Source organism: Pinus tabuliformis, chromosome 3_2 (assembly GCF_031772625.1).
Source record: "Pinus tabuliformis cultivar Carrire ecotype Pingquan chromosome 3_2, CPIR1, whole genome shotgun sequence".
Taxonomy (NCBI): Eukaryota; Viridiplantae; Streptophyta; class Pinopsida; order Pinales; family Pinaceae; genus Pinus; species Pinus tabuliformis.
Window position 1 is genome coordinate 1,110,883,330 of NC_142302.1, and position 25,409 is coordinate 1,110,908,738.

Consider the following 25,409-nt stretch of genomic DNA (forward strand, 5'->3'; position numbering starts at 1 on the left):
CCGGCAACGGCGCCAAAAAATGTTGTCGCGCGGATTGACACGACAACGCTCAGACCGGGGGCTGTCACTCTGATCCCCGATCCCTCCGTTTAAGCCTGTCTCCCGTGGCTAAGGGGGGTAATCCCTGTGAGATGATGAGACCAACTGTCGACCAGTTGGTTGGGAGACACGAGACACGATTAAGATAAGCACTAAAAAAAGATTTAATTAATTGAGCAGACCAGTGCCTTAAGAGATTGTGGTTAAGACGATTACTTGTTAAATGATATAAAAAAAAAAACATGGACCATGAACAGCGATCATCTATCATCAGCTAAATCACAATGCTCTTAGAATGATGAAAACGATATCCAGCAATTGAAAATTTAAAAAAGATGAATGCTTTAAACCACCACGAATCATAAACCATTAACAAGATATCAACTTCGCATCTCGACTTGAAAATTCAGATCTCAGCGTGAAAGATAATAATTCCCGAAAAATAACTAGATCTGACAAAGAAAAAATTCCACAAAATTTTTCGATTTTTTTTTTTAAATCTTTTTTCAATTTTTTTTTTTTTTTTTTGAAAATAAAACAAACTTAAAGTAAAAATAAATTAAAATCTAAATACAATCTATGCTAACCTAAAACTTAACTATAACGATTAAAACTAAGTCTAAAGTCAAGAAAAATAAAAATAGATCTTTTGTTTTTTATTTTTTGATTTTTTATAAAAATGAAAATGTTAAAAAATCTAAAATTTATAAAATTCTAAACTTAAAATCTATCCTAAACATAAATCAAAACCTAAATCTAAAAAACAACATTAAGTTAAAATCAAATTAAAATCTACGTTAATTTAAACTAAAATCTATAAAACAAAACTATAATTTTTTTTTTTTAAATCTAATGAAAACTAAACTAAACGCATATAAATGAAAACCTAAATCTAATTTAAATCTAAAATCTAACAAACAAAATCTAAAAAAAAAAAAAAATTAATATCGTGACTATATAAAACCCTAAACAAAACTAAAAAATTCAAATTAAAATCTAAATTAAAAAATCTATGCTAGCCTTTTTTGTTTTATATTCAAAATACAGTAAAAAAAAAATCTAAAGTAAACGAAACCAAAGAAACTGAGACGTGAAGGTTATTACACAATGACAAAATCGAAACAGTTGCAGACATATAAAAAAATTTACCTTGCCCGGTGATGGATGTCGCGATTTCCAGCTCTCGACGCGGGTTTTTCGACAGCAACAAGAAAGATTCGAGCACGCAGAAAGGAATGACGAGTTCGATTTATATGGGCACGTTTCTTAGCAGAGGGATTTGACGGCGGCTTTGAAGGTCGATTTAATATCACCTGCAGATTACTTGGCCTGAAATCTTCGACGGATAGCTGATTTACGATTTGAGATATTTCGTGGTTAACCTGAAGTTCCCACCGCTGCCCACCGCTGGTTCGATGCCGCATTGATGCACTGTCACGCTTTGGCATCTGCGTGTTTCTCTTGGCATTGTGCTATGACAGATACGGATTGGATCAGGCGAACAATGAAATGTAATGGTAGCGTGGAGGAGATGCATACGTAGGTCAACCGGATGAAGATTTATGCTCAGCAAAACTCATAAATCACGTTTTTTCTTGCTCACGCCGTCAGAAACCCTGCTTTCTGTGAGCTCATTTAAATATAACTTACGCCATTGTTTTGGACCGATGAGCTGCCTGTAGATACAAAAAAACTGAGAACCCTAATCAAAACTGTACCAAGTAAAATCTTGAAACCCTAGATCAGAAAGTTGAAACCCTAAGACAGCTAATTAATTTACAAATTGTGGCCCCTGAAATGCCATATTTAGCAATAATAGCAGCAATATTTTCGAAATATCAGAAAACTTGAACTTTGCTGTGAACAGAAGGCAAAATCTCTCATGTAAAACAGAAAATAAACTCTTAATGATTAACCCAGGGCCAAAATCAGCTAGGCTCTGCAAAGAAAAGCCTGTGGGAGTCGGCTGGTTCAGCCCAGAACTTCCCCAAACGCCCACAAATACCCTTCACCTAAAGATTTCCTGCACATCTCAAGCAAACATCAGTAAAGAGGGCAAGAAATGCTGCTAGATTTCAAGAAATAATGGAGATACCTGCCATTATTCCAGAAACCCTACAACATTCAAACCCTAGCACGTGAGCAAGATACCTGTACTCACAATACTCTGAAAACAAGTTATTATTAACTGCTGAAAACTGAAATATGCAGAAAACTAAACATCTCACAGCAATTCCAGAGAGTAACACCAGCCAGTTTTGAACCCCAAAGTCTTCTTTATTAATCAGAAAATCAGATTACAAGAGAGCTTTTTCAGTACAGACTCACAGCTCAGATCCACCTGAAATGACCCCTAGCACCCTACTTAAAGGAAATGCCTCCAACGGCTAGTTCGAGTGATCCATGTAGAAATGATCTCGACCGTTGATGAGGATCAAGACATCTCTTGATCTCATCCGTCGATTTATTCACTTAAAATATTATTATTTTATTAGTTAGGGTTTTTGCTTTATTTTTGTTTCATTTTTTAATTTTTACTTATTTTATTATTTTTATTCATTTTTTTAATTTTTTTAATTCATTTTAAAATGGATCATCGAACTAAGCCTTCGGAAACATCACCTAGGACCTAGGACCTAGGACTCATGAGGGGATTTAAAACATTTTTCGACCCTCAGGACACATTACATCATGACTTTTACAATTTACATCTCAAGGGAGAAAACCCCTTTAACATAGACCATCACAAATCACCCAGTTCTGCGACACAACTATAATCTAGCAGATCAACACACTAGGATTCTCCTAAAATTCTAATGACAAAATCAATCCCGGCTTTGGGGTCAGGTTTGAAGGAAAACTCTACCGATCCGTGGATCGGTGAGACGAAAAACCTTCCGGGACGTAGATTATCATCAGAAAGTTAGGTCCACCTAGGCAAATTACATACATGACTCATGTCTGCTAAGATTATTTACAATCAATACATGCAGACTGGGTTTACAATAAAAAAGATCAAGTTGCTGATGATGGCAGGATGGCACGGACATGCTGATCAGGTGCTGCCCCTTTTTGCCAAGAAAAGGGGGACGTACTGCATGGGTAGTTGACCAGTAGAGGTCAACACTCCGCATAGGGAATTCCATGACTGGACTGCTCAGGTATGTCCTCTGGTATCTCATGTATAAAATGAGGCATATTGGGTCTGTGTGCATTTTACTACTAGTGTGTGATTGGTTCTGCACATGAGTACGCACTTGACTGCCTTCAACACTATTGGACCCTTCCCCATTCAGTGGCTCCTTCCCAATGGAAGTCCTTGTATTTGACATACCTTTCATCAAGTCTACCATCTCCTTTTGTCCTCTAGCTAAGTCATTTATTGCATTTAGTAGACTGTTAAAGGCTTGTTCTGCCTTGTTAGCCATATCAAGCTCTTCAATCTCAGGTGTTCCTTTATCTCCTTCCCCTTTTCTGGTGTCTCCTCACTCTCTGTGTCTGGAATATCTTCTTCAGTAAGGGGAGTTGGTTCTATATAAGTGTATTTCCTTCTATATGTTATCCTTGTATAATGGTTCTTCTCAGTCATGAACATTGTTGAACTACAAAAGATCTTCCAAACTATGGTCTTTAATAATAACCACGACTGAGCCAAGACTAAGGCTCTGATACCACTGTAAGATTCCAATGTAGAATTGACTCCAAATGACCATTGTTTCCCTACAATCTGTGGTTGACGTGTCGGTGGGATGTGGTTCATCCTTTCCCCACATGTAGGATCCTTCCTACTATTGATAGTTTGCATGCATGTAGGACATGGTTCATCCTTTCCCTACTCTCAGTGTTTTGCATGCATGTAGGATATGACTTATCCTTTCCCTACAATGATTGTGATATGTGATTGTAGGAGTTGGTTCGTCCTTTCCCTATGTGTGATTATGGCATGTGTTTGTAGGATGTGGTTTCTCCTTTCCCTTCATGTGGTTATGAGCAGGATCTGATATATTCTTTCTCTGTTGATGTTCTTGCATCATCCTACCCATGTAGTCTGGGACACATGGGAAGTACCTCTCATCTGGCCAATGAGTTGGGAAAAGTGGTTTGGGACCATAACACTACCGACAGACGCATCGTGTACTGCCGTACTCTCTTGTCTAGGATGAATGATGTTTTTTCAACTTGATCACTTGGGATCAAGTCCGATTGGAGTTCCCCCTTTGGTTACGTGGACTGACTTTTGTCAGTAGAGAGTGGCAAGATCTTGTGACTCGCTCTTGATTGATTCTTCTTTATTATTCGCATTAGTGTTCAACATAGCAAAACAAAGATGTGATACTGAGATGGTTTATGATGATAGGATGGCATGATGATTGATGGATTTGCAAGTGGAATTCTCCCCAGTTGAGAGGGAGTGTTAAAATTGGCATCTAGGGCCAAATTCTACTTTGGACAGCTTAGTTGATGGAGATAATCATGCTATTGAATTCCTCTTTTTGAGAGCACCAAAATCGATATAAAGATCATCTCTTTTTGGATAAGCGAAAGTGGGATTTTGAATTTTTGTTTTCTCACAAGCAATTATCAATATTGGCCTCTCGCATATGTTGGCTCAACTAGCTCAATAGTCACGTCTCTTGACCCCCATCAAGTTATATATATAGAGATGCGTTCATCTTGATTTTGACACATCCTATCCCACATTTCTCTCTCTGAAATGGCCGTAGAAGGAAGGTTAGATCCAGCGAAGAAGGAAGAGATAGATGGATATCTTGATTGGGCTGCTTAATGAACCAAGTTCCTCAGAAAGAAGGCTGAGCCTGTTAAAGGCTAGTTTGGGTTTGTTCAAGGACTGTTTTGGACTCTACTATCTCCTACTACAGGTTCGAGTTATCATGAAGGCTGACTGTAGGCATACGAAGGGTTTGGATATAAGTTTTTGGTGTAAAAATCCTCTCCTTGGTGGGCCACATCTTCAAGGATCCTTCCTCATGCTAGCCGCAGGCATTATCAATGGAACGAGAGGAATATCATCTACCCAGGTTGACTGCAGACTCATCTGAATAAAGGTTGGTTGGTGGGTAGGTCTGTTTGAGGGCTGAATTAAGTGCAACCTCGTATCAAAGTAAAGTCAGATCATCCTAAAGAAAGCCCACAACAGTCATATCAAAGTAAAGTCAGATCATCTTGAAGAAAGCCCGCAACAGTAGAAGGATGATTTGGTTGAGTTTGTGAGGGTTGTTGCTATATGTCACAAGCCCTAACCAGGAGTAACATAGGCATGTGCAGAGCTGATGTGATTGGAGAGAATCGGCAAGCAACTCCAACTAGGCCAATCCTCTTTAGCTATTTGACAACAAGATCGTCTTGACCATGTCAGAATCTCAATTGTGATCGGGCCATCCATTTATCTAAGGGTTGTGCTACTGAATGTTCAAATTGGCAAGTCAATCTCAACCTTTTAATTATTGTACTCTCTCTCGCTCTGCTGAAGCATTTGATTATAATAATAAGAAGAATTGATCAAGGGTTTGCCCCATTTTGAGGTTTTTCCCTGGCTTGAGCCATATTCTTGTGTATTGTTGTCTTTGCTTGTCTTCAGCGTTTATCTTTCATGTTCATTCTTTAGTTACTATCAATATGATAATATCCTATGCGATTGCTAATGGAAATAATGTGAATTGATAAATGGGCTCACATGGAATATCGAAGTTATTGTCCTAAGCAAAGAACAAGTTGATCAAAGTTAAAGTGACTTCTCACTTGCCTAGGAAATATCACCCTTTCTCCCTTTTAGACTTTATAATGTTTTCATTAGGCAATTTAAGTCCTCTTATTAAATATTTCCCCGCTTTAGCCTATGCGAATTGTTACCACTCAAACTAGCAGGGGACCTAAAGGGGTTCCTAATAGGGCAGCAGTGGAGGCTTAGCCCACTGTCACCACAACTAAGTCTCCTTGCTCTTTATAGACTTTAACCGATGGGAGGACAACTGGTAGTATAGGGATCACTTGTAAAGTATAGGCTTATAAACAAGGTTCTCAATCCTTATAATCCTTGGGAAACTTGGATTCCCAAATGGTCCTTGACGAATAATCTTTATTGAGAAATGGGACCACACGGGGCCAAGTGGACCCAACCCATGTTCAGGGATGAAATGTAGCAACCAATGATGTTCCTATCTAGGACAAGGTGAGGGAAAATGACCAAACAATAATACTTTCTTCAAAAGGTTGAAATGATCCTATTGAGGTCTAGCCTTGGGGATGCTTAGGCACAATTCGATCCTAAAGCTAGGGCTTGGGATTCCCGGAGATTCCACCTTTAGAATTGCCTCAAATTTGGAGGAGAGGGAGGGGACCCACCAACGCAGTTGCCTATAGGAGATTGCATTTTTTCCTTTGGTCAATTCCCGGGAAACTGTATTCTAGGTGACCTAATGGGGCTAGACTTGGGGAAGAAGGGGAAAATGGTTAAAAAGGGGGTTGAAATGATCACCCTTTTGTGGGATCAATGCCTAGTTCTCTTGGGGATATTGAGTCAAGGATAATGATGAGTAAGAACTTGGTTTCTTGATCAAGGAGGCCTAGAACGTCAACTTCGTCCAATGTTGAGAAGAAGAAAAGAAAAGTGACCTTCAAGCAATTATACTTCAAATCATATGATGCAAGCCTCTGGAGATAAACAAATCTCTAGGACATTTCATTCATATAACATTGGCCCATATATTAAATTAGCTAAAACATGCTCAATTCCACATTTCGATAATGCAACAACTAGCCCTAATTTTAGCATAATGCAGCAACAAGAATAATAGCATCAAAATTTACTTAAACGTTATAAAGTATATCGAACCAGCATTTCTTTTGCTCAATAAAGCTCTAAGACGAGAAATAGCCCAAATCCATACATCAAAATTCATCCGTCTCCAGAAATATCCACCAAGGAAAAAGTGTGAAAATTCTCTATGATTAGAGAGATCCCAAGTCAAGTGATGATACAAATGAATGTATCTAACATCAATACATAGCCTCCTAATGAGTTTGAATTAGCCTATGGACCCCTAATGATAAAATAATGTGCAAATAATAACCCCTAATGGTGACAAGCCCACCATACTAGCTCACAATGTAAAAATAAGCCTCGTAAGGGGCCAAATAATAATGTATGCATGTCGTAGGACCCTGCAAAGGCTCAATAACATCCTGAAGTGCCATATTGAGGAATAAATTCCTCGGAATATGATGGATAAGGGGGTGGTCCTTGTTCTCCAAGTTGAAGACTTGTGGTACCCCCGGTGGGTATGAGGGCACATCAATGACCCCATGGGTCTCCATATGAATCGAAGATGTCTGTAGATCCTTTGCAATGGTCCAGGTGGTGTAATGAATGCTGCCATGACATCGTAAAAGTGATGGGATACCTGCCAGGAGTGTGGGGCTCCTGTTGGGCATAGTGTACCATTCTTGTCATCATCACCCCAAAAGTGGATTGCTAGTAGTCTCGGAACATCCATGAAGTTCTGTAGAGTGCTGTTTGCTGCTGTGGAGGCCCATGACTCTCTATGCACACCCTACATGTGCCAATGTGGGATCCCATACAAGGAAGCCAAACCCAAATGGAAACCCCCTGCAATCCTGCACAAGGTCCAATGCATTCCCTAGGCTTCCAGTACAATTATTCATTAGAATAATAGGGTAAACAAGCTTACAAACCATGGATAACAAAGTTGGCACTTCATAATGGCACACCCTTCTGTAGTGGGCTTTGGCATGTGCTAGTGTCTCCAAACTCCAAAGGGGGTTAGCCAAGTACCTTATTAGGTGGTTTCAACCCTTAGAGGGGTAGTATGTCATAGGTACACCCTTCTAATGGGGGTGGCAAGTGACAAATAGGTGAGATGGAATAGGGAATGAGAGGGGCAGCCCTAGGCCACATAATGGGGCATAGGGGTAGCTAGATAAGGGAAAGCCCACAATTGGGTATATAATGTATAGAAGGGAGCAATCGTGGTACATGAGGTGTTTCGACCTTGATTTTTCCACCCTTCTTTATATGCCTTTTGCCTTTTATGAATTTTCTTTAATTAACTGTTCAGGGTTCAAAGGACAAGAGCATGATGTGTATAATATAGCAGTGATTACCCCTTTTGAGGTAGGGTGGTTCATTGCCCTCTAAGGGTTGGGACAATCATGGGTTCCTAAATGATAAAGGAGGCTCATGTAGGGCATGTGGAACCAGGTTGATGGCCATGGATGGGATAAAGCTCATTTGTCGGCTTTTGCCCACGTGCTAATTATTTTTGTCCCGACCATCTTTTGCATTTTGTGGTACAATTTGCTGTTAAATGTGGCCAATTATGCTTTTTCTTCCTTTTTTAGTTGCTTCAACCTTTGGCGCATCATTCTAGGCTTGATTCGAGGTGGGGGCAAAGGGGGTAGGGAGGTTAGCCCTATCTGGACCTAGAATGGGGATGTGGACCCAGGAGGGAGAAATGATGAATGGGGGTATAATGAGTGGAAGGGAGTAGTATGTGCGGGTAAAGGAGCGGGACCACGCATCCAAAGTCGGGGTTTCCCAAGTAGTACCACCCTAGAACCAAATGGCCAATAAAGGAGATCCCACGGGACTAAGATCCAAGGGTAACAACCAAAAGAGATCAAGGAGACAAGAGTACAAATTAAGTCCACTCTTTCTGCCAAATCCCCCCATCAATCCATACCTAGAGTATCCATGTTAAGTAAAGTCAATACTCAATTATCAAATGACAAGTCATACCTTTGGATTCAGGAGGCCCACCTTCAAACATACGATCAATACAGGTGGGTGAGGACCACATGGATGGCTTAAGTGGCAAAGAAATTGCACAACGAGCTAGTAGGAGGCATCAAGGGGCTGCTGACTGCTAGCTTAGGCTCATAATTGAGAAAAAATTTCTCCTGGGGATATCACCCACAAAGTGGTGGGTAACATCCGGCTCCAACTGGGACGTGATCTCTCGAAGAAGTGAACAAGACTGCTTGAAAAGAAGGTCACGAGAACTCCAACAATCTCTTGGTGACCGTTGACTTGTTATTTGCACATGTCAAAGATAAAAGCCATGGGGCAACATGTTTTTTTTACAGTGTCTTATGATCACCCATGCTTAATGTTAGCCCATAAACCAACAAGAAATAAAATATGCGGTTTTTTATTTTTATTTTTTATTATTATATATATGCAATCTAATCTATCATGAGAAACATCATATGCAGTTAGTTCTAATGCAAAAATTATCATGCAATGCATCCTACCCTAACATGCATATAGTAATGTTAATACTAAGTGTAATCATAAAGCCAGTGCAACCAACATATTGTCACATCAATATACATATGCCTGCCAGTATGATTACTCATGCAACAACTCCTAAGTTGATTGTGGAGATAGTCACATGGCGGATGAAGCGGGTGGGAGGCGGGAAAATATGATCTCCATCCGAGATAAAAGGAAGTCCTAGGGAAAAGAAAACATGTGAATCTAGAGTTCCTAGGCTTTCCTTTTAGGTACACAATGGTGGAATGAATGATCGCCTTGAAGAAATCCTCATCACAATCACTGTTTAAAATGTCATGCTTCGAAGATGTCACACGGTTGTGATGAGAGGGGAATGAAGGGTGAGAGAAAGAGGGAGTGCAACAAACAAGTCGCTCAGTGTGATGGTTACATACGAGAGGGGAGGTTGTGGAGTGATCATAATCCCGAGGATGGGTCAAAGGGGATAAAGTATATTCAATTAAGGGCTCTTTCTTGACACCATATTCAGAAAAGGGAAGAGTGGCGTGATCACTCAAGGTGATACCAAAAAGAATGAGGGACTTACTTGGGGAAGACTCAAGGTGATTAACAAGAGGGAAAGGCAAAGTGGAGGATGAAGTGTCATATTCAATGGTTTTTCCTTCCCCACAATTCAAAGGCTCAAGTGATTTGAATACATAATCATTAAGTGGGTAGGTAAGAGCCTCATTTCTTTCCTCATTATAGGTGTCAAAGATTTGGCCTTCATTAAAAGGAGAATCATTATTTTCCCTTTCAATGTGGAAATAATCTCCAATGTCATTTTCCAGAGAGCCCATGGGATCACCTTCCTCAAGGTTTTCATAGGGCGAGTCATCAGGAGTGATATCCTTGAGAAAGGCAAGGTTGGTCTCATCTTTATTTTCCATAGTCTCATCTTCCCCAACATATGTGTTCATAAAATCATGTGGACCTAACAAAGACTCATCTTCCTGCTCATCACCCAGATCATCAAAGCTATCTCCAAGCTCGTTAGCGATATCTTCCTTCAGGGCTTTATCACATGTAACAGGAGGAGGGTTCTCTTTAGAAATTAAAGGGGAATTTGAGACATGTTCCTCACTTTTACCAAGATCCCTTTCAAGAATACTCCTTTCATTGCATAGCTTTTCCACTTTGGCGTCCCTGAGATCCTCCCACTCTTCATGAGGGATGCCACCCCATATTTTAGGAAAAATACTTTCAAATTCGTCATAATCAGTGGTAATCTCATGAGGGAGGGTATTATACCAATCTTTAACCTGACCTTCAAGTGATAAGGCCAATAATCTCATAACTGTGTTTTCATTGGCAATCCTTAGTGGGGCTAAGACCCATAGAAGTCATCAAGATGTACATTGGGATCTTTGTTGGGACCCCTTTGAACTTAGGCATCCAACCTTTGATCCATGCTTTGATTTCTAGGCACTCTAGTACTTCTTCAGTGCTAAGTTTTTTATAGGGAGAAGGGGGAAAACCCTACTCCTCGAGATAGTCCATTTCTTATGATTTTGCAAAAACGGAGTCGCCAGGGTGAATGTAGGTGCCTTAATAGATGCTTTCTTCACCCTACAAGCATTAACTTTGAAGTTGAATGAAGAACTAGGGCTTTGTTCTTCCAGTCAAGTTGCCAATAATGGTATGTCAATATGTCGTATGGGGAACAAAACACACGCTTCGTGTCCCCGACAACGATGCCAAAAATGTTACCACTCAAACCAGCAGGGGACCTAAAGGGGTTCCTAAGAAGGCAACTACTAGGTTAAGGGCAATGGCGGAGGCTTAGCCCATTGTCACCACAGCCAAGTCTCCCTACTCTTTACGGAATTTCACCGATAGGAGGAGTCCCGATAATATAGGGATCACTTGTAAAGTATATGTCAATGAATAGTTGAGAAGTGACCCTAAAAACCCTTTCCCAAGGATGGACTGAAGAATGGAGCTTGCTTGCCTTTTAAGCAAGGGACTTGGTCCACGAGGGGAAAGGGGTGAGGATTGGAGCGTTGAAACTTGAGGGAGAAAGGATAGACTTATAAACAAGGTTCTCAATCCCTATAATCATTGGGAAAATTGGATTCCCAAATGGTCCTTGACGAATAATCTTTATTGAGAAATGGGACCACACAGGGCCAAGTAGACCCAGCCCAGGTATGGGGATGGAATGCAGTAACCAATGATGTTGCTATCCTGGACAATGTGAGGGGAAAGAACCAAACAAGAATACTTTTTTCAGAAGGTTGAATTGATCCTATTGTGGTCTAGCCTTGGGGATGCCTAGGCACAATTCGATCCTAAATTTAGGGCTTGGGATTCCCGGAGATTCCACTGTTAGAATTGCCTCAAATTTGGAGGAGAGAGAGGGGACCCACTAGCGCAGTTGCCTATAGGAGTTCGAATTTTTTTGTTTGGTGAATTCTTGGGAAATTGATGCCCCAGGTGACGTATTGGGGCTAGACTTGGGGAAGAAGGGGAAAATGGTTAAAAAGGGGGTTGAAATGATCACCCTTTTGTGGGATCAGTGCCTAATTCACTTGAAGATATGGAGTCAAGGATAATGATGAGTAAGAACTTGGTTTCTTGATCAAGGAGGCCTAGAAAGTCAACTTTATCCAATGTTGAGAAGAAGAAAAGAAAAGCGACCTTCAAGCATTTATACTTCAACGCAAATGATGCAAGCTTCTCGAGATAAATAAATCTCTAGGACATTTCATTCATATAACATTGGCCCATACATTAAATTAGTTAAATATGCTCAATTCCACATTTCGATACTGTAGCAACTAGCCCTAATTTTAGCAGTATGCGTCAACAAGAATAATAGCATCAAAATTTATTTACAATGTTATAGAGTGTATCCAACCAACATTTCGTTTGCTCAATGAAGCTCCAAGACAAGAGAAATAGCCCAAATCCATACATCAAAATTCATCCATCTCCAAAAATATCCACCAAGGAAAAAGTGCGAAAATTTTGTATGATTAGAGAGATCCCAAGTCAAGTGATGATACAAATGAATGTATCTAACATCAATATATAGCCTCCTAATGAGTTTGAATTAGCCTATGGACCCCTAATGATAAAATAATGTGCGAATAATAACCCCTAATGGTGACAAGCCCACCATACTAGCTCACAATGTAAAAATAAGCCTCGCAAGGGGCCAAATAATAATGTATGCATGTCGTAGGGTCCTCCAAAGGCTCAATAACATCCTTAAGTGCCATATTGAGGAATAAATTCCTTGGAATGTGATGGATAAGGGGGTGGCCCCTTGTTCTCCAAGTAGAAGACCTGTGGTGCTCCTAGTGGGTATGAGGGCACATCAATGACCCCATGGGTCTCCATATGAATCAGAGATGTTTGTAGATCCTCTGCAATGGTCTAGGTGGTGTAATGAATGCTGCATGACATCGTACAAGTGATGAGACACCTTCCAAAAGTGTGGGGCTCCCGTGGGGGCTTGCTGGCCATAGTGTACCAATCATGTCACCATTGTCCCAAAAGTGGATTGCTAGTAGTCTCTGAACATCCATGAAGATTTGTGGAGTGCTGTTTGTTGTTGTAGAGGCCCATGGCTCTCTATGCACACCCTACATGTGCCAATGTGGACCTCTAGGGGTCAAGGTCCCATACAAGGAAGCCAAACCCAAATGGAAACCCCCTGCAATCCTGCATAAGATCCAATGCCTTAGCTAGGCTTCCAGTACAATCAGTCAATAGAATAATCAGGTAAAGGAGCTTACAAACCATTGATAACAAAGTGGGCACTTCATAATGGCACACCCTTCCGTAGTGGGCTTTGGCATGTGCTAGTGTCTCCAAACTCCAAAGGGGGTTAGCCAAGTACCTTATTAGGTGGTTTCAACCCTTAGAGGGGATAGTATGTCCAAGGTACACCCTTCTAATGGGGGTGGCAAGTGACAAATAGGTGAGATGGAATAGGGAATGAGAGGGGCAACCCTGGGCCACATAATGGGGCATAGGGGTAGCTAGATAAGGGGAAGCCCACACCTGGGTATATAATGTATAGGAGGGAGTAGTTGTGGTACATGAGGTGCCCCGACCTTGATTTTTCCACCCTTCTTTATATTCCTTTTGCCTTTTATGAATTTTCTTAAACTAACTGTTCAGGGCTCAAAGGACAAGAGCATGATGTGTATAATATAGCAGTGATTGCCCCTTTTGAGGTAGGGCGATTCATTGCCCTCCAAGGGTTGGGACAATCATGGGTTCATGGGTTAGGAGGCTCATCTAGGAGGGTTTATGGTTTTGCCGACGTTCTAATTATTTTTGCCCGACCATCTTTTGCATTTTGTGGTACAATTTGCTGTTAAATGTGGCCAATTATGCTTTTTATTCCTTTTTTAGTTGCTTCAACCTTCGGGGCATCATTTTAGGCTTGACCCCAGGTGGGGGCAAAGGGGATAGGGAGGCTAGCCCTATGTGGACCCAGAATGGGGATGTCGACCTTGGTGGGAGAAATGATGAATGGGGGTATAGTGAGTGGAAGGGAGTAGTATGTGCGGGTACAGGAGCGGAACCACACACCCAAAGTCGGGGTTTCCCAAGTAGTACCACCCTAGAACCAAATGGCCAATAAAGGAGATCCCACGGGACTAAGATCTAAGGGTGACAACCAAAAGAGATCAAGGAGACAAGAGTATAGACTAAGCCCACTCTTTCTTGTTGATTTGGGGTAGCATCGGATGTGCTATAGCCACGGAAATTGGTGGAGAGGCTAAGGCACATGAGATCTCTAATACCCAGAAAGGGGTTGGGCAGATTCTAAACAATTTGAGAGATATTAAAATAATTAATATTTTTAATGGAGTCTTAAGTCTAAACTTAGGGAAATTAAAATATTACTGTGAATTAATATAAAATTGTGTTAGTATGGTCCAAAAGTCATGGATCAAGCCAGATCTAATCGTAGCCGTTGATTAAGTACTTAATCTCGGCGGTTGATTTGTCAACGAGAAAAGTATAAGAGGAGGCTTGAGGGTCACTTGGAGAACACACCGAGTTGATCAAGATTTCGACTTTCTAGGGCAGTTTTGCTAAGCAAGTCGAGAGAGTGATCCGAGTTGCAGCGGAGGGGCAGTGAATACAGAAGCAGAGAGGCAGAGATAGTGCTGGGAGGATCAACGCAACAACCAGGAACGTTGACGCAGAGGGCAGAAGCTGGAACTGCCGGGAACAGCCGGAACTGCCAGGAAAGCTGACGCAGAGGGTAGAAGTCGGAACTGTCGGGAACAATCGGAACTGCTGGAACAACTGGGAAAGCTGACGTAGAGGGTAGAAGTTGGAACAACTGCAACAGCCGGGAAAGTTGATGCAGAGGGCAGAAGCCGGAACTACCAGGATCAGCCGGAACTGCTGGGAAAGTTGACACAGAGGGCGGAAGCCAAAACTATCAGGAAAGCTGACGCAGAGGGCGGAAGCCAGAACTGCCGGGAACGCTGACGCAGAGGGTAGAAGAGGCTGACACAGTCCTTAGAGGCTGACACTGGGGTTTTTTGTGGGGCAGATTGGAGCTGAGGAGCTGCCGAAGTGTTTATCTGGGGTTTCAGCTGGAGCATCTGTCTCCGAAGGAGAGGTACTACTGCCGAGATTATTCTTTGTTGGGTGAGCCAGTTTTGGCACCCAGATTGTATTCGGAAACTGCATAATAATAAAGCCCTCAGATAGCTGCACTTGTTTTCCCGCATTGGGTTTTTCCGGGGACTTTGGTCCAAAAACAATGGTGTCACTTGTGTACTTGTTTTGTTTCCTTCAGTTGATGATCTGTAATGTGTTGAGCATGTACTTGTATTTATTTCCAATATTTACATGCTAAATATCTTGTTAATTAACATAACAAGTAGGTAGGAATAAATTAGAAAGTACATGAAGGGTTTCTGACGAGTTAGACTTAGAAATTCCAACATTTCCGCCAAGTCCCCCCATCTTTTCATACCCAGAGGTATCCATGTTAAGTAAACTCAATACTCAATTATCAAATGACAAGACATACCTTTAGATTCGGGAGGCCCACCTTCAAACATATGATCAATACAGGTGGGTGAGGCGACATCGCTGGCTCAGGTGGCAAAGAAATGGCACAACGAGCTAGTAGGAGGCATCAAGGGGTTGCTGGCTGGCCGCTAAGGCTCATCATGGAGAAAAAATTTCTCTTAGGGATATCACCCACAAATTGGTGGTTAACAGGGACCACATTAGGCTAGCAGACTTCGTCATAAGCTTCCTAAGTGGTCAGGGACATTATAGTTATGATACACAACATGTTGCACACCTATCTCTTGGAAAAACTCATCCCACAATTCACACAACAATTGTGTATGTTTAATATGCGTGGAGCGTCAATTTTATAAACATTGGCTGCATGGGATAGTGCCAGGAAATCCAGGAGGGTCCTATCCATCCATCTATCCAACCATCAGACCACAACATGCATCTAGTGGCTTCCCATGATTTTCATAGGTTTTCCAACCTAGTAGTATCACTGAGATTTTCCTTTTGAAGGATTGACTCGCTGGACTCCTCATTGTGTTGACCTCATGCTATAGGTCAACAATAGAAACAACATCAAGTAGCTGCATGGGATAGTGCCAGGAAATCCAGGAGGGTCCTATCCATCCATCTATCCAACCATCAGACCACAACATGCATCTAGTGGCTTCCCATGATTTTCATAGGTTTTCCAACCTAGTAGTATCACTGAGCTTTTCCTTTTGAAGGATTGACTCGCTGGACTCCTCATTGTGTTGACCTCATGCTATAGGTCAACAATAGAAACAACATCAAGTATTGTCTTGTAGAACATATTGTTCTTAAATATTCTAAAGGATATGACGTTTTGTTGAAAATACTTTCCCACAAACTTGTTTTCCTTTTCCTTCCCCTTTCTCTTAACCACTGAGCTGATGGAAGGTTGTGTCCCAAGTCTGGTTCTTGGAACGTGTTGTCGCACAGAGTGTATAGGCAACGCGACAACACTCAAACTGGGGGTTGTCACCCTGATCCCGATCTCTCCGTTTAAGCCGTCTCCTTGAAGCAGGCTAAGGGGGGTAGACCCTATGGAAAAGAAGAACTAGTTGAGAAACAACCAGTGCGGGAGACACAACGAGGCAATCGACTTCTTGATTAAGGCTCAACAAGATTTATAATTTGATTTAAAATGATTAATACCAGTGCCTTATGGAGTTAATGAAAACCAAGTAATGGGTTCGCTGCTGCTACTTAGGAGATAAAAATATGAAATTTGTAATTCCACAATAGAAATCAATCGCTTGCAATATATCTAACATTAAATGATCCAAGCAATGATTAATTTCACCACATGCAAGATGTTCAATAGATGCACAAAGCTTTAGCAATTTAAACTTCAAAAGATCAAATGCTTTAAATAACCATAAAATTTAAATGCTAACCAGTCTTAAGGAATGATTCACCACTTTCATATAGCTAATCCTTAGATAAAATTTAAGTTCATTTGACTCTATAAAAATGACAAACATTAATCCCACATTTAAAATTTATTAGCCTTAGTGAAAAAGATACACCCAAAACTGTAAATGTGACAAATCCTTAAGTGAATATGCCAAGACTAAATGTGACAAAATATTTAATTTTTTTTGTTTTGTTTTTTATATATTTTTTTATTATTTTATTTTTTATGAGATTTTTTATAGATTAAATGAAAATCTAAACCAAAAAATAAATCAAACCCTAAAATTAACTTTTTATGCCTTTTTTTATATTTATATCTATATATATATATATATATATATATATATATATATATATATATTTTTAATTTAAAAGAAATCAAACTATAATGAAATCTAACCAAATTGAAATAAAATAATCATCAAACCTAAAATCTAAACTTACCTTTCTAAACTAAAGAACATAAACAATAGGACTGAAATAAATCTAAACTATACAAAATAAAGAAAATGGAGAGCACAACCAAATGTAACCCTAATCCTACGCATACATAGAAAATATATAAAAAAATTGAATGTTCGCTTTGTTTGGTGTATGCAGGTGATGGCAGAGAGAAAAAAATACGCAGGTGGAATCGGCTGCGTGGATATGGCTGTCAGGACAGAGGAATGACTGCAGGTTAGCGTGAGGGGCGGTGAGGTTTGGGAGCTGTGGGTAGGATGCAGCAAGCAACAAAGGGGTGGAGAGGTTTTGCGTAGTAAAAAAGCAGTGTGGGCGGATCTGCGTGGGGGAGCAGGGAGCGATGAAACGACAAGGGGAACCAAGGATAGGGTGGATCCTTTGCGTGGGCAACGTAGAGCAGGAATGGAGCCACGATGGGGAATGAAATTGTGTGGAGAGGAAAATGCGCGGGGAGGAAAAGTATTGCAGCAGCGTAGAGGGTTTGAGGGACGTGGGCAACGTGGAGCAGAAGGGTGCTTCGATGGTCATAAGGGTGACAGCGGAAGGAGGAATGCAGTTCCGAGAGTTGCAAAATGGAGGTAGCACACAGGTTAAGGGGAATGCAATTTCGTGGAGAGAAAACTGCGTGGGAGAGGAGATGAACGCAGCGACAGGAGAAGTGTGGGTGCGGTTTTGAAGGGAATATGACAACAATTGAAGGAGAATGCTGCTGCAAGGAAGTATGGTAGCGAGAAGGAGGCAGATTTGGAGGTTTGGACAGCGTACACCTTAAAAAAAATTCAATTTTTTTCTGCAAAAATGAAATCCCAGCAGAAAGATAGCTTGGACAAACCCTTGAATTTCTTTAGAAAATTTGAAAATCCTTTGAAGAGTATCCTTGCAAAAAATGATGCTGAGGCCAGATCTTACCCTCTAGGGCCTAGATCTGGCTTCGGAACAAGACTACACTTTCAGATCTGCAACTTGTAATGACAACAACAAACACCCAAAAACAAAATATGCAGGAAACAAAACTAAAAACCCTAAAACCAGCTAAATAATTACAATATTCATAGTTTAAAGGCTCTAAATAGCCAGATTTGTTAGTATGCCACATAAATATTTTTAAAATTTTAAATTTAATATGAGTTGCTTCAGAAAACCCTTCATGCATTCATCAGAAAAATTCTAATGATAAGCCCGGGATCAAAACCAGCTGGGCTCTTCAAAAAATGCAATCCGGGAGTTGGTTGGTTCAGCTGAGAACTTCCCCGAACGCCCGGTAAACTCAAAATCATGGATATCCTGCATAACTTAATTCAACCATTAACAAAGAGGGAGAAAACAATACTAAAATCCAGATCTAATGGAGATACGTGCCATCATATTCAGAAATTTAACTACCATTCAAACCCTAGCGACTAAACAAGATACATGTGTTTAAAATCACTCTTCATAAAGCTATCATCAATGGCTGAAATAAAATCATGCACAGAAATAAAACATCTTACATAATTTCCGGAAGAGTAACACCAGCAAGATTTCAACCCCAAAAGCTTGGCGATTTTTCCAGGTTTTGGTGCAATATTTACCAAAAAATTGCAATTTTTGGTAAACATTGAAATGTGGCGATTTTTTTCAAATATCATGATTTTTGGGGGTGATTTATCATGTGGTTAAACATCATCATATTAGTGATGTTTGGAACATTGGTTCATAGTTCTTTGTAACTGGGAGCATTTTAAGTTTGCCTTGGAAATGTTTAAAACTCATAAATATTTTCTTAAAAATGTAAATGAACATCACAATGAAACCTGCTTAAATTTAGACAGAAAATTGAGAGCTTATTTTACTTATTTAACCACAGTGACAACATGAAGTTCATATGGATTATTCTAAGTTTACTCCTTGATCAAGAAGTACAAAGATATATTCTCAGAACTTCTTTTTGGGTATTGTTTGAGGATGCATTCAACAATGATGGTGGAAATATCTTTGAAACAGCATCTAGTACTAGAAGAGTGCTCCTTTCCACATAGCAATTACAGTTGAAACTGACATAATAGGCAGAGGCAGGCTGATTTTGGTTGTTAATATACATTTTTTTTTCTTTTCTTTTCTCTGGGAATAAATTTATAAACACACGCCTCTTGACCAAGGTTTTAAATTTATGGATAAAAATATTGTACAAGGTCCTCACTCTTAGCATGATATAAAATCGTTCAATATTAGAGTTTGCTGCATGTTTTGATTTTCAGAAATCTGATGAATGCCATAATTTGTCAGTTGCAAACTTCTCAAAGCATTTGTCAATTGCTGTCAGACTACTAGGAGCATTGAAAATATTTAACTCATTATTTCAGATTGAAAGTCGTCCCCAAAGAAAGAGACCATTACGTGTAACTGATGATAGCAGCAATGGTTCTGCGAAGTAAGTATATTTCTACTCTGATGTTTCAAGTTTTTATAGTATTACTGTCACATTAAGTCACTAGAAAGCACCTAATAATTCTATGCAAGATCATCTTTAATTCATTCCAATGCAGCCTTATATTTGTGCCAAAAAGATTATCTAACTGCATTTATATTTAAAAGTAGGGGGCGTTTCTTCTCTTTCATTGTATTGCATTCTGTGATTTTGCAGGTATTTTGATTACCTATTCTATGTTGATTTTGAAGCTTCAATGGCTGATGCCCAGGCACAAAATGCCCTGGGGCACTTGCAGGTAGTTATACAATTTCCTTTGCTTTTATTATTATCAGTGCTGGAAGTGGAGTCTAAATTATGGAAATGTGTTTTCTGGATCTAGACACTATTGTAATTGTATTCCTGCAAAATAAGTGCATTCCATGGCAAAATTTTATTGTTTAGACTCAACTGAATTACTTGATGTAGTAAGGGCCTCACTGTAAGTTGAGTTTCGAAGGTGTTTGAGGCCACTGCTCAAGAAGTGCTTCCCATGTGAAACTCTACGTTTCCTTGTATGTTGCAATATTCCTTAATGTAACAAGATGATCATTGTAAGTTGTCCCGAAGGAGCTTTCCTGGTTCTCTGTTGTTTCCTTTTATTGTTTGTTTGAAAGTAATGTGTCTCTGTCTCTTTTGAGCTCAGAAATGGGGACACCAAGACATTGTTTTCAAGTGTTAATAATAAGAACAAAGCCCCTTTTTGTGTTCCTGTAATGTGTTGTAACCAAATAGTCTTTGAAGCCACTGTGCTTAACAACTGCATTGTATGTGAAACTCTAGATATCCCTGCACTCTGCGGGATCCTCAACAAGGGGATCATTGTGAATTGAGTTGTGAAGGCGCTGTCCTGTTTCCCTGTTGTTTCGTACAAGATTCTTCCATGTAACAAGGGGATCACAGTTAGTTGAACTTTGAAGGTGCTGCAATGATAAGATCAAAGCCACTTTTTTGTTTGTGTAATGCATGTCGCAATCAGATATAGTGGAATGCTGAAATGGAACAGTTGTGTGCTTTGTGAAAATTCTTATCCTCAAGGAACCCCTACTGCAGCAAAACTGAATTTACTTCACATACTTGAATTTAATATACATTATCAAGTTATTTTCTGAATAATATTGAAGTAAATTACTTCTGCAGCCTACACCAAATTAATTTGATTACATGAAACAAAAAACTGAGCAAAGAACAAGATACATAGGACACAATTATTTTTGGACAAAATAGTCTGCAGAAAAAACCAATGCGGGAAAACTAGTGCATCAGCTCTGAGGGTTTTATATTATTAAGAAGTGGTTCTGAATACAACGCTGATGCCCTCCTGGCAATCCAGTGAAGAGAAAATATAATGGTGGAAAACTGAGTGAGTTTTATCTCACTTCACCCAGCAGTTTTCAGCTGATCTGGCAGCAAAATTGGGTAACGCTCTGTGTCAGCCCTGCGCTGTCTCTTCTACCTTCTGTGTCAACCTTCTCGGCTGTTCTGGTAGTTCCCCGACAATTTCGACTTTCTGCGTGAGGGCAACCTCACTTCTGCGCTGGCCCTTCTGGCTTTGCGTTAGGCCTGTGTGGGCCCAGATTGGCCTAGCGTCAATCCTTCTAGCTGCTGCATTGCCTCCACTAGTGTCTCTCCGCCTCTCTGCTCAGTATTCTCGAACTATCCATGCCCCTCTATTGCAAAATGATCACTTAGTTCGAATTCTCAGCTTCCTAGCCCCATAAATTGAATTCCAGATCTATTCGTTCTCTGTGTGTGTGTTCCCAAATGAACCCCAAGCCTCCTTATACTTTTCTAGTTGAGACTTCAATGACTGAGATTAAGTCTGTAATCAACGACTAAGACTAAAACTTGACCATATCTGCTTTCTAGATCATTCTCACCCATATTTTGATTAATATCCATTAATACTTTAATTTTTCTAAGTTTAGACTTAGGAACCCCATTAAAAATATTAATTATTTTGATAAAATACAATCCAGATGGAATATCACCAAACGGTTTCTGGGTTCTTTAGAACACATGTGCCTTAGCCTCTCCACCAATTTTCATGGTTAGAGCACATCCGATGCTACCAAAAACTAACACTCCCTCTTAGCGAAGAATGTGCTCTAGGCTCTAGCGACAATGTCCAATTGCATGCTGCTTTGTTTTTGAAGCATCTCCTTTCTGCACTGTTGCTACCACCAACACTGTGCTGCTGCTGCTCCTAGTGTACTACTGCCCATGACACTACCACTGTCACTGCTGCATCTGTACTACAACTCCCTCTGCATTTGCTGCTAACACTGCCACTGCTAGCTCTGCATTGCGTCATTTGCTAATTGCTGTTGCTCAGCAATGGAAAAGCATCCAAAATTTTTTATCGAACTGTGTTCAACATAATACCATGTGAATGTTGGAATCTGATTGCTACTAGTCTCTGACAATCTGAATCTTTTGCGCTATTGCTGACTTCTGCACTGTGCCACCTACACTGTTGCCAACCTTGCTCTGCGATGATCAATCTCTTATCTCAAGCTACTGCATTCGTCTCTCCAATCAACCCTCTGCATCATCTGACACTAAGTCCATCTCACTACTGCTAAATCTCGGGCTCCTATAGCAAGGAATTGATCCAAGAGGTGGTCTCTCCAATCAACCCACTGCATTATCTGACACTAGTTCCATCTCGCTACCACTGAATCTCAGGATCCCGTAGCAAGGAATTGATCCAAGAGGTGGGTTCCTCAAGGATCTTACATGCCCACATGTAGTCCTCCCGACTACAGCTCTATATCACCCCATTTCCTTCCAGGAGATGTGTGGGCACTCATGGCAAACTCATCTTCGTCAAATTTTGCTGGAGCAGCCTTAGGATCATGTTTTTCATCCTTATCCTTTTGATTCAAAGGACACTGGGATGCAAAGTAGCCCATCTCGCCACATCTGAAACATTTCACCTTCGAAATGTCGTTCTTCTGCTTCTGCTTCTGCTGCCCCTTTGATGCTAGAGCCACCTTCTCCTCTTTGGTTTTCGCGCCACTCCCACTACTGCCATTGAGGTTGACCTTAACCAGATCCCTCCTTAATTCCTGCTATTGAAAGGTTGCTCACATCTCCTCCCATGAAGGTAGTCTTTCCTTGCCCAATATACTTTGGACGAAGACTTTCCATTCATTCGAGACTCCATTCAGGGTTGTCCTTACCATCGCAGTAGACTGAGGAGTAGACACCACTACAACAAGCTTGTCTCTGGTGTCCTGAAGACGTTGAAGATAAGAGTTAACCCCTTCTCCCTTTTGCATTAATGTCCACTGCAATTTTTGTTCTAAGTACATATTTCACTGTTCGGAAGAATCTTCATACAGTGAAGACAAAGTTTCCCACATCTCTTAGGCTGTATCTTTGCCCTGCAAGTGGGAGACCACATGTTCTTGAACTCCATCAAGTATGAACCTCTTCGCCTTCCCGTGCTCGGCCTTGTACTTCTTCTTTTGATCATTGTCAGTAGGAACATCCACAACACACTTGAAGTAGGCTTCGAGATCGTACTCCTCCAGAACAACTAAGATTCTGGTTTTCCATATGACATAGTTGGAAGCTCCTTCCAACCTGTCTTGATCTCTGAGCCCATGCGATGCCATCTCACCCAAATTGTCGAATTGATTCCTCTAGTCACTGCTGCCCGGCAAGTGAAAAATTCGAATTTTGGGTGAGAAAATTCCTCTGAGGATAAAATTCTCCTTCTATGTGTCTTCGTTCTTTTCTGACGGACTTTTGCCTTGGCAGAAACTGCGCCCTTCGAGCACTGCACTGAGGCTCTGCGTCACTCGCTCTGCCTATGCAAGCTCACGAACCGGAAATCGTACCTCTCTATCGACTCTTTCAGAGAGAGATTTCCTCGGAATCTCTGCTTTCCCGGCAAGGACTGCACAATCCCTTCAAGGGGATTCGAATTACTGCCAAATGCAACTATTGGCCTCTCTGCTCAGCACTGGATCTGCTCTTCTTGTTTCAAAATCAATGCTCTGATACCATGTGAAAATTCCTATCCTCAAGGAACCCCTACTGCAACAAAATTGTATTTACTTCACCTACTTTATTTTAATATACATTATCAAGTTATTTTCTGAATAATACTAAAGTAAATTACTTCTGCAACCTACACCAAATTAATTTTATTACATGAAACAAAAAACTGAGCAAAGAACAAGATACATAGGACAGTTATTTTTGGACAAAATAGTCCCCAGAAAAACCCAATGTGGGAAAATCGGCACAACAAATTTGAGGGTTTTATATTATTAAGCAGTAGTTCTGAATACAATGCTGGATGCCCTCCCTACAATACACTGATAGAGAAAATATAATGGTAGAAAACTGAGTGAGTTTTACCTCACTTCACTCGGCAGTTTTCGGCTGATCCAACAATAGAACTGGCTAACCCTGACTATCTCTGTGCTGGCCCTGCGTAGGCCATGAGTTAGCCTTACAGGCTCTGCATCAGCCCTGCGTTGTCTCTTCTGCCTTCTGCGTCAACCTTCCTGGCTGTTCCGGCAGTTCCCCGATAGTTCCAACTTTCTGCGTGAGGGCAACCTCACTTTTGCGCTGGCCCTTCTGGCTCTGCGTCAGGCTTGCGTGGGCCTAGATTGGCCTAACGTTAGTCCTTCTAGTTGCTGTGTTGCCTCCACTAGTGTCTCTCCATCTCTCTGCCCAGTATTCCCAAACTATCCCTGCCCCTCTGCTACATAATGCTCACTTAGTTTGAATTCTCAGCTTCCTAGCCCCATAAATCGAACTCTAGATCAATTTCTCCTCTCCATGTGTGTTCCCAAAAGCCTCCTTCTTATACTTTTCTCTTTGAGGCTTCAACGATTGAGATTAAGTCTCTAATCAACGGCTAAGATTAAAACTTGACTTGATCCACCTTCCAGATCATTCTCACCCATATTTTGATTAATACCCATTAATACTTTAATTTTCCTCGATAGTTCCAACTTTCTGCGTGAGGGCAACCTCACTTTTGCGCTGGCCCTTCTGGCTCTGCGTCAGGCTTGCGTGGGCCTAGATTGGCCTAACGTCAGTCCTTCTAGTTGCTGTGTTGCCTCCACTAGTGTCTCTCCATCTCTCTGCCTAGTATTCCCAAACTATCCCTGCCCCTTTGTTACAGAATGCTCACTTAGTTTGAATTCTCAGCTTCCTAGCCCCATAAATCGAACTCTAGATCAATTCCTCCTCTCCATGTATGTTCCCAAAAGCCTCCTTCTTATACTTTTCTCTTTGAGGCTTCAACGGCTGAGATTAAGTCTCTAATCAACGACTAAGATTAAAACTTGACTTGATCCACCTTCCAGATCATTCTCACCCATATTTTGATTAATACCCATTAATACTTTAATTTTCCCACGTTTAGACTTAAGAACCCCATTAAAAATATTAATTATTTTAATGAAATACAATCTGGGTGGAATTTCACTAAATGGTTTCTAGGTTCTTTAGAACTTATATGCCTTAGCCTCTCCCACCAATTTTCATGGCTAGAGCACATCCCTACCAAAAACTAACATGCTTCCTTTCTTTTAGTTTAAAATATCGAGTTATGATGCATGTGGTAGATGTAAAAGGTACAATGTGCTTGCTTCTTTTCTGTTTGTTTAAAATATCGAGTATGATGCATGTGGTATGTTAGACTCCGTCTTGTATGTCAAATGTGAGATTGAT

The 25,409-nt window shown here is 40.6% G+C and overlaps 1 protein-coding gene across 1 annotated transcript in view; it reads left to right on the forward strand.

Moving 5' to 3' along the window:
- Window positions 1-25,409, forward strand: part of LOC149184542 (arogenate dehydratase 2-like) — a 193,294-nt gene that overhangs the window by 77,000 nt on the left and 90,885 nt on the right. The window contains exons 8-9 of the mRNA XM_089417588.1: window positions 19,606-19,673; window positions 19,887-19,968. Coding sequence (XP_089273714.1) covers window positions 19,606-19,673; window positions 19,887-19,968 — 150 coding nt within the window. The remainder of the gene's footprint in view (window positions 1-19,605; window positions 19,674-19,886; window positions 19,969-25,409) is intronic.